The following is a 9928-nucleotide window of genomic DNA, read 5'->3' on the forward strand; positions in this document are numbered from 1 at the left end:
GGCAGGGGCCAGAGGAGCTCCCAGAGGAGATGGCATCTGAGCTGAGGGCACGCAGAGTTCTTTTCCTTTTTTCTTCTAAAATGTTTTTCTTCTTTACAAAGGTCAGTGTTGCAAGCGAGGGGCATTTATGAAAGGGAATAAAGCAGACCGTTCAGTCAGCCCTTCTCAGAGCCCACCACCACCTGCTTCTGCACCTCACTCCATCCACACACACGTGTTGCCACAACACCAGTAGCATTGTGTGTCTGTTAAACTGGGGTTTAGAAAAATGAGGAAAGAGTAGAAAGGGCAGTGGAGAACCTGGCTTTCCTGGCTAAGGGACCGGTAGCAAGAGGCTGGCCGGAGCACAGCTCACTGATGCCCTTGAGGGGCTCTGGGCAGCTGGGCTTCGGGTACAGGGGCCAGAACTCAAAGGGCCCTCAAGGCCTTCGGATTTGATCTGCTACTTGTGGGGAACCACTGAAGGGTTTTGAGCACGGGGCTGTCACTTCTGATCAACGGCTTAGAAAAGACCACTCTGAAAAGACCAGGTGCGGTGGCTCACGCCTGTAATCCCAGCACTTTGGGAGGCCAGGGCGGGTGGATCACCTGAGGTCAGGAGTTTGAGACCAGCCTGGCCACCATAGCGAAACCTCGTCTCTACTAAAAATACAAAATTTAGCCGGGCGTGGTGGCAGGTGCCTGTAATCCCAGCTAATAGGGAGGGTGAGGCAGGAGAATCACTTGAACCCAGGAGGCAGAGGTTGCAGTGAGCCAAGATCATGCCACTGCACTCCAGGCTGGGAGACAGAGTGAGACTCCGTCTCAAAAACAAAACAAACACACAAAAAGACCATTCTGGCCCCAGCAGAGTGCAGTTGGTGAAGGGGACAGCCCTGGGTGGCAGCTGGTGTTAGTAATTAACTCCAGGGAGCTGGGCCTGGACCAAGTCAGCCAGAGGGAAGGTTGAGAGGAGGAGAGGGCTGAGGCATGGGCAGGTCTTGGATGTCAGGGAGTCAGGGAGGAGCTGTCCTGCACTAATGGCAGCTGCCTGGCTGGATTCTCTCCAGCAGACCTAGGACCTGACTCCAAGAGCCAGAGAAGCCCCTGAGAGTGTCCTCTCCAGCCTTGGGAGGAAGCCATCACAGAAATGCCCCACACCCTGTCCACCCACCAGACCTCGGTGTCCTTCCCAACGGCCAGGGAGCGGTGGGCCGAGGAGGAGTCGGGGCTCAGGAGACAGGTGGCACCCAGGCCCCCACCCATGTCCCCCCGATCTTCCAGCCCTTGCCTGGCCCTCTCCTTCCCCATCACTTCATCGGTTCCAGGAGCTAAGATTTGACCTCTCCCCTCATTTTCCTGTCTCCTAGAGAGCCCTCCAGATTCCTGTGGTCTCTTTCCTAGCCTCACGCCAGAGGACAAAGAGGGTTCTCCTTATTGTGTGGGTGAAGAAACTGAGGCCCCAAGTAGGCCTGGCTGTGCCCCAGTGCACGAGAATTTCTTTCCTGGAGGCCAGGAGGGGAAGTGGCCTCTCACCCCTGGGCCAGCACCCTCTCCCCTCTGGCCTTGACTGAGCACTGCGGAGAAGCCAGTTGCAAGTCCTTGCTGAGAGGGTGACGGGCCCAGGGCACAGGGGCTCCTAGAGCTTCCACGACTGTGGTCAGAGGACGGATGGCAAAGCTAATTCTCCATCCAGATCAGCCCACACTCCTGCTAGCTCAGGGCCAACCTGTGTCCCCCCAGCCTGCTGTGTCCCATGTTTTCTTGGTGACAAATGGCAGCTTCCCTTCCTAGAGTGCAGGAAGTTTACTGGGGACACCAGCTTGGTAAACTGAGGGGCCAGTTGGCATCTTGGCCTATATGGCTGCTTAGTGGGACTTACTGTCTCCACCCTGGTTTGGGCTCCCCTGGACCACAGCTGAGGCCACCAGCTGGGACAAGGCCAAGCCCCCATTCCAGATGCTCCACAGCTTGCACCCGGGAGGCCCAGACCCAGGGCTGGCACCATCCTGTCCCGAGATGTCTGGGGCATCCTGGGGCAGGTTCCCAAGCATCCTCTGACTTGGAGTAACCTCCCACCACCAGTACCCACCCAAACATACACAGCCAGGCCAGGCAGGTTTTGTACCAGGGAACTTTCTGCAGGTGTTTCCTCTCCATCTCTCAGGACGGGGCCCCCTGGATCCCTCCCGTTGGTGTAGTGGAAACTAGAGCTGCATTGGCGGCTGAGCCTTTGTTCTCTGCTGCCCCGGCCACCTCTGAAATGGGATCTGCTGTACTTAGGACACGTCTCAGTTGCTCTCGTGTAGCACGGAAACCAGACACTTTAATGTCTGTCCCTCAGCCAAACCAGGGGCCAAACAGGAGGGCAGAGGCCATATCCTGTGCATTACTGTCCCCAGCACTGTCCCTGGTATGTAATGGTGGCAATAATGACAACAACCTTCATCTCTAGGCATTCGCCAGGTAGACAGGGGTGCAGGCTCTGGAGCCAGGCCCCTATGTTCAAACTCCAGCTCTCCCGCCTACTAGCTGTGTGACCTCAGGCAAGTGATTTAACCTATTTCCTCTTCTCAGTTGGGATTGTGATAGTACCAGCCTCACAGGATTATTGTGAGAATCAAATGAATGAATGCGTATGAAGCTCTTAGCCCAGTTCCGGGTCCCAGGTGTCAGCACCCATCCTCCTCCTTATGATTAATTACCTGTTTACTGTGAGCTCGGCACCAAGTCAAATGCTTTAAATAAGTTACTTAATCCAGACAACTCCATTTCCCAGAGAGGGAAACCCAAGGTTCAGAGAGGTTGAGTAACTTGCCCAAGGTCCCACCAGCTAGTTACCTTGAAGATCAGGCCCCAAGCCCAGGCAGGCCGAATTACGCTCCTAGCCCCTGCCCCGCCCAGGCGGCAGGTGTCTGCCTGGTGAGCAGCGCCAGGGGAATGAAAACAAACAACACAGGTTGGCCTGGGTCTTGGAAACCTCTCTAAAGAATCACTTGTGTTTTGTTTGAAGGCTCAACCACAGGGATTATCTCTTGGAGTCTCCGCATAGGTTCAGTGTTGCTGACCTCCAGCAGGTGAGAGTGTCATGCTTCCCCCGCCCAGACCTCCAGAGAGGCCTCATTCCCGGAGAAGTCAGCAGGGAAGATGGGAGGGGGGGTGTCTGTAGTTTACTGAAGACAGCAGTCTGCAGCTTTTCTGCAGCTCAGGGTGGGTTGCCCTGCTGCCCCGGCTTCCTGGGCAGGGACGGATACCCCCAGCACCCTGGAATAAGCAAGCACTCCAGCAACCCCAGGATCACAGGAAGAGAGTTTGGAATACTCCTTTCTCCAGGGGGAGGGTGCAGTGGAGTCGGGTCTCATCTGTGAGTCCCATTAGCCCTGAGTGGCCTCAGTGCCCACGGGCTGGACGCTGGCTCTGCTCAGCCTGACTCAGGGAGGTTTGCTTTTCTTGCCCACGTGGAAATTGGGGGTAGAAGTTCTCCAGGCAGGGTGCCATGGCGCCTCAGTGCAGCTGCTTGAAAGGCCTGGGGCCTCAGTTTACCAGCCCCCCACAGATCGCAGACAGGGTGTATGAAGGATTCCTACTTGCCCTCCGCAGATTGCAGACGGGGTGTATGAAGGATTCCTCAAGACCCTGATCGAATTTGCCTCCCAGCACGTCTACCACTGCGACCTGTGCACCCAGCGCGGCTTCATCTGCCAGATCTGCCGGCACCACGACATCATCTTCCCCTTTGAGTTTGACACCACAGTCAGGTATGCGAGACACCCAGCCAGCCACCTCCCAGCCCCACCCTTCTCCCCACACCCACAGCCTGGCCCAAGCACGCAGGGCAGCAGGCCTCGCTCTATGGGCAGGAACGTATTGAACATCCACTTTGTGCCGTGCCAAGGGCTGGTGCTGCTGTTCGGGGCAGCCCATGCCCTGGGCAGTCATGGGCAGCTCCGGTCCAGCTCAGGGGGCAAGACAAGCTCTCCCAGGACTCCTCTGCCTTTATGGAACCATCGGTCTTCCTAAAGAAGAGGTGGCTGCCGGCTCTCTGCGTGGAGCCTCCTGGCGCCTCAGTGTATGCATGGGTTGAGGAGGGTTGTATGAGTTACCGATCTGCACTGTTGGCATGAGACCAGGCACAAAGTGGGCACTTGGTGGGTGGTACCTGCTACTGCCACTGCCTCTGTTGCTGAAATGATCACTCTTGCTCCCAGTTATTGCTCATTATCAGCAACCTCTCAGTGGAGAAATTCATTCAGACCTTCCTCAACCCACATGGGAGTGGAAAACTGAACTGGGAACATTAGTTCTTTTTCTGTCGGTGTTCACTGGCCTGGATTCAGCCCTGAATGGGCCTGGGGGTGAGTTTTTAAAATTATACAGTCTTGGCCAGGCGCGGGGGCTCATACCTGTAATCCCAGCACTTTGGGAGGCCAAGGCGGGTGGATCACTTGAGGTCAAGAGTTCGAGACCAGCCTGGCCAACATGGTGAAGTGCCGTCTCCACTAAAACCACAAAAGTAAGCTGGGTGTGGTGGTGGGCACCTGTTATCCCAGCTACTTGGGAGACTGAGGCAGGATAATTGCTTGAATCCGGGAGGCAAAGGTTGCAGTGAGCCGAGATCGTGCCACTGCACTCCAGCCTGGGCAACAGAGTGAGGCTCTGTCTTAAAAATAAATAAGTAAATGTTTTTAAATATGATAAATCCTTAATGAATTTCAAGCAGCATTTATTAAAAACTGCAACAGTACAGAGAAAATCAGTGTGCATTGTGTGACATATCAGTAAGCACTCTTTCGAGAATCTCCTGTTCCAGAACAGAGAGGCACGGCATGCGTGCGTGGGTTACACAGTATGTCACAGACGTATCGTGGGTTCTGGTCAAAAGTGCTGGCCAGCATGGCCACAGGGCAACCTCCAGCCCAGCTGGCACCAGCAGGCGTGCTGCTCTCTCCCCAGGTGTGCCGAGTGCAAGACCATCTTCCACCAGAGCTGCCAGGCTGTGGTGAAGAAGGGCTGCCCCCACTGTGCCCGCCGGCGCAAGTACCAGGAACAGAACGTTTTCGCCTGATGCCCATCTGCTGACCCCGTTCTGAAGGCCGGGGGTGAGTGCGGCTCAGCCATCCCAGCTGGGTTTGCCATCAGCCCAGGATACTTACTGTGTCACAGCTGTGTCCCCTTATCAGGAAGACTCTCAAATGTGACCAGAGCACTGGCCTCCCAGAGAAAGCCCAGGAAGTCCCTCTGATGTCCCCTGGCCCTCTCACCACCCCTCTGCTGCAGGAGGCATGGCCACCGCCAGATGCTCCCTGTCTCCGGGCAGACAGGGCCTTTCACTCACCAGGCCCTGGCTCACCAGCGTCCCGGCACCTCCATTAGGGCTGCCCAAACACTGTGGAAAGGAGGCTTGGGGAGCATTTTAAATTCCACATTCCTGATTAAAAGGTCTTGTTTTATAAGGTGGGTTTTTCCATTCATATTTCAACAGAAAGTATTTCTGTATTCTTGACCCTACGTGAGTCACCCATGAAATCCGGACATTCTCACCCCCAGCGGATGCACGGGAGTCATTCAGGCCTGGCCTAGAGGCAGTGGGTGGCTGGCAGGCAGGCCACTGCTGGGACAGGGCCCACCTGGTGCCTTTCCTTGGCCTTCACTGCCAGTGCCAAACCGCCCCTCAGCAGGGGAAGGCCAGTCCTGGTGACCCCACTTCCTCTCTGTCTTTACTCCCCACTCCAGTGCATCTTGCCTGCTGAGCCCACCCCTTTCTCAGCGTCAGAGCCCCTAGCTCTTCTCTAGCCCGGGGCCTTGGCCCCATTCGGAGAAGGAGAAATGACTGGAAACCAGCACTGTCAGCACTTTGAGCCCTCCTCGGTTTAGGGAGGGTCACCATCTTGCCCACCCCCGATCCTCACTCCTCTATAGACAGGGGCGCTGCTGCAGATGCTCCAGGCCCACCTCGGTGGGTGCCCGGGGTCACACTCTCTGCCTGACTGACTCCTGCCAGGGCACAGACAGGCAGGACCCCAGAGAGGGCAGGCAGCCCGGCCCTGCACTGTGGAGAAGTGACCCGGCCCTTCGCCCTAAGCTGTGCGGGGTGTGCCGGGGAGCTGCCCTGTGGATGCAGCCGCGGCCTCACAAAGCCATGAATTCCCACAGCATCACTGAACTTGCCCAGCTAGGACATGGAGACTGAAGAACTTCCCCAGAGCAGGACTGCCTTTGAAGGGGCCTTGGGGCTGGGGTGGGAGCCTGGAATTGTTTTTGAAGTGAAGTTCAGACCCTCCAGGCTTTGGGGGAAATGTGGGTTTGCTGGTCTCTCTGTCACCTTCCCCCACCTCTCCTGGACCCAGCAGGCCCTCAGTCCTAGCTGTCTTACCTGCGCTCAGCTTGGAGTCTGAGGCCTCAGGTGGAGATCTGCCTGTCACTGTCAGAGATGAGCCCACCCTCACCCCTCCCTGGAGGCGATCGGCTGCTGAGTCACCCACCCAGCCTTGGAGCTGGATGCCTGTGCAGCAGAACAGAGGCAGCAGTGGCAGGCAAGTGGAGGCTGCACACAGCTTTTCCAGGTCATGGCACACACCCGTGCCCAGATGCCAATGCCTCCTAAGCCAGGAGCTGGGTTATGCACCTGCCATGGCCCACATTAACTCTCCCCCACAAGCCTGGCCTCGTCAGAGCCCTCATTGCCCCATCCCTGAGTGGGCAGGAGCCTGGCCTGGGGAGGGCTTGGGCCTGTGAGGATTCTTCTCGAAGGCGCCCTCAGAAACAGACTAATTCTCAGGGAAATCAGATTGCGGTAAAATGAGATAGAAATAGACAACATTCAGATCTGAGATTTCCTGTCCTTGAAGGCCCCTTTCAGATTACAAGTTGGCATCCTCTGCCCATCTAGGTGCCGCAGCTTCCCCCAAGGACAGTAGATGGTAGGCCCAGAGAAGATAAGAGAAACTGGGGGAGGGAGGCCCAGTGGAGGGCCACGGCATGTGACCTGGTTCTGCCCTGCAGGTGGGCTCAGCCCTTCTCCATCCTCAACAAAGCGCCTCTGAGGGCACTTGTTTCCCCTTCTCCCCAACTTTTTTGTTGTTTGTTTTGAGATGGAGTTACTCTGTTGCCCAGGCTGGCGTGCAGTACCGTGATCTCAACTCACTGCAACCTCCACCTCCCGGGTTCAAGCAATTCTCTTGCCTCAGCCTCATGAGTAGCTGGGACTTCCCCTTCTCTTCTGCCTGAAGGAGGAGGGGTGGTTTGCAGATTTCAATCCAACCCCCAAGAGCTCATCACATAATATAAGTGTCATAATAGCTGATATAGGTGGGCACGGTGGCTCATGCCTGTAATCCCAGCATTTTGGGAGGCCAAGGCAGTCAGATCATTTGAGGTCAGGAGTTCAAGACCAGCCTGGCCAACATAGGGAAACCCCATCTCTACAAAAATACAAAAATTAGCCGGGCATGATGGCAGGGGCCTGTAATCCCAGCTACTCAGGAAGCTGAGGCAGGAGAATCACTTAAACCCAGAGACGGAGGTTCCAGTGAGCCGAGATCGTGCCACTGCACTCCAGCCTAGGTGACAGAGCCAGACTCCACCTCAAAAAAAGAAAAAAAAATAGCTGGTATATTGTGTGCGCTGGGCATGTGGTAAGCTCTGTTTAGTGGACCTCATTTAATCCTCCCAATAATCCAGCGAAGTGAGTGTTACTATTGATAGGAAAGAAAGCTGAGCTGCAGAGATAAGGCAGAGCTCCCAAGGCCTACCAGCCGCCAAGCAGCAGAGTAGGGTATCATACCAGCCTGACCCCACCAAAGACCATCACCGCTGCCTGGCTGTGCTGCAGGTGGGGAGGCACCTAAAAGGTAGGGAGGGAGAAGATTCCTTCAGTCACTATTTTCTAAGCATGTCGGGCACCAAAGACGGATGCCGAGTTCTGCTGTGTGCCTACCCTGGAGGGTCCCAAGGTGCCACCAAGCCTCAGACACACTGAGATTATCAGAGGAAGTGGGGACTCACGGGTGGCAACGCCTAGCAGGGACAAAGATACAGAGGTAAGGGAGTTCCAGAATGAGCGTGGCCAGATTCAGCTTCCCACCCAACCCTGGACCCCCAGGAGGTGGTGTCAAGAGGGGCCATGGCCTGGGCTTCGGGCCCCTCTTCCTCCCAGAACACTGGCCTGAATCAGCCAGCTCCTGGCACACACAGCCAGGTCCACAGGCACAACTGTTCTTTGGGGCCCCTGAGGGCAAGGGGTCTGCTGGGGCTGTGGCTTGTGATGTCTGGAGTGAGCGCAGGCTCAGATCAGGGCGAGGCAGCTTGTCCAGAGAGGCAGGTAATTCCCAAACAGAAGACCCCCAAGGCAGAGGGTCCTGGGGCTGGACTCCTGGCCTCTAGGAGGTTGTTCTGAGCTTACCCTGTGGACAGATTGGAGGGTGGCCCTCCTTACCCGCAAGGATCAAGAGGCAGTTGGGGATGGTGGGAAGGTAACCTGGCCAGGAGAAGCTGCGAGGGGGAGGCTCCTGCCATCCTCAGTCCCACCATCTGAGCCCCGCGTCCTCTTCCTCCCTGGAGACAGCCAGGTGTGGCCCAGGATCCCGGGAAGTGCAGAGGAGGGGGTGGTGTCTTCGCTCTTCAGGCGCTGGCCTGGCCCAGAGGGGTCAGGAAGCCAGGACGCCGGGGATTGTCTCTCGCAACTGCAGCCCAGACCCAGTCCGGGAGGAAGTTCTGCCAGGCGCTCTCCACCGATGCCTTCCTAGTTATATTGCTGAATAGGAAACCGGGCAGCGCGGTGGAGTAGCGAGCGCTGGACACCGAGCCCACGCGCACCCGCTGGGACAAGTGGAGGCGAGGCCGGCGAGCGGACACTCCAAAGTGCCTGGGCAGGCAGTGGGCCGCCGAGTAGGGATTGAGGTGGGAGGTGGGGTGGGGGTGGGGCAAGGGGCAGGATCCGGAGGAAAGTGTGCGGCAGGTGGCGGGTCCGCACCAAAGAGCTCCTCGCCCTTCTCCTCTTGTCTCGGTGCTGGGGCGGGGGCTGCGCAGGCCTCATCCCACGGGGAGGAGAAGGTAGGCGAAGGGCTGCCCTCCATCTGGAGGCAGGAGGGGAGCAGGCCCAGGCCCCCAGTGCCGACCCAGGCGTTGACGCCGCTGCAGCTTGTGTCACCTCGGCGGTGGACGCAGGGGACCTCCTGGGGACTGGTGCGATCTTGTGCTCCAGGGATCCTCCCGGCCCCCACCAATCCCTCCCCTTCTCTGTGTTCCCCCAGGTTGGCGAAGGAGCTGTAGCCGGGTCCACGTCTTATCCAGCCCGAGACACTGCGCTCCGTTGGGCGTCCCTGAGCTGGGAATCCCGCTCGGAGTTTTTCCAGGCCCGGCCGGGCTGGAAAGGCCCCGGTGGGGGAGGTGGACCCGGAGCGGTGGGTCTGCAATCCGGTTGGAAGGACTCGAAGTGGGTGATTCAGGGTGCGAATAACCTCCCCGCGAGCAGGAACGCCCGCACGAGACAACCAGCCCCAACCCGGCATTCCCAGAGCCGCGCGCGGGAGGGATGCAGGGACTCCGTGACAGCAAATCCCCGGGGGAGAAAGGAAGGGGGAAGACGGGGCAGGGGCAGCCCCACCCTTCTTGGGCTCCGCTAGCGACCAGCCAGCGCCCCTTCAGACGCAGCCTTTCTGGCTCCCGGCCCCGGCCTTCTGCTCCGGGCCTCGTCCCAATGCCCCGCAAGGTCCCCAGCAGAGGCATTCAGGCTCCTCCTCGCCCCGCCCAGACACAGCTGCTTTGGGTATCGGTGACAGCACTCCTGAGCGTCCCTGTCCCTATTTGCTGCCATTGCCAGCTCCGATTCCGCGCAGCCTCTCCGGCCTGGCCCCTGGAAGCCCGGCCCAGGGCGATGGTAGGGGCCTAACCTGCCGGCTCCGCCCACCGGGCCCTTGGGCTCCCTGAGACCAGCCCAGCCGACGTGAGT

At 58.0% G+C, this 9928-nt stretch overlaps 1 protein-coding gene across 1 annotated transcript in view; it reads left to right on the forward strand.

The window, feature by feature from the left end:
- Positions 1-5084, forward strand: part of LOC105532534 (putative pleckstrin homology domain-containing family M member 1P) — an 11650-nt gene extending 6566 nt beyond the window's left edge. The window contains exons 2-4 of the mRNA XM_011970706.1: positions 2993-3056; positions 3580-3737; positions 4933-5084. Of these exons, the coding sequence (XP_011826096.1) occupies positions 2993-3056; positions 3580-3737; positions 4933-5044 (334 nt within the window). The 3' untranslated portion in view covers positions 5045-5084. The remainder of the gene's footprint in view (positions 1-2992; positions 3057-3579; positions 3738-4932) is intronic.
- Positions 5085-9928: the final 4844 nt, after the last annotated feature.

Source organism: Mandrillus leucophaeus, unplaced genomic scaffold (assembly GCF_000951045.1).
Source record: "Mandrillus leucophaeus isolate KB7577 unplaced genomic scaffold, Mleu.le_1.0 Scaffold966, whole genome shotgun sequence".
NCBI lineage: Eukaryota > Metazoa > Chordata > Mammalia > Primates > Cercopithecidae > Mandrillus > Mandrillus leucophaeus.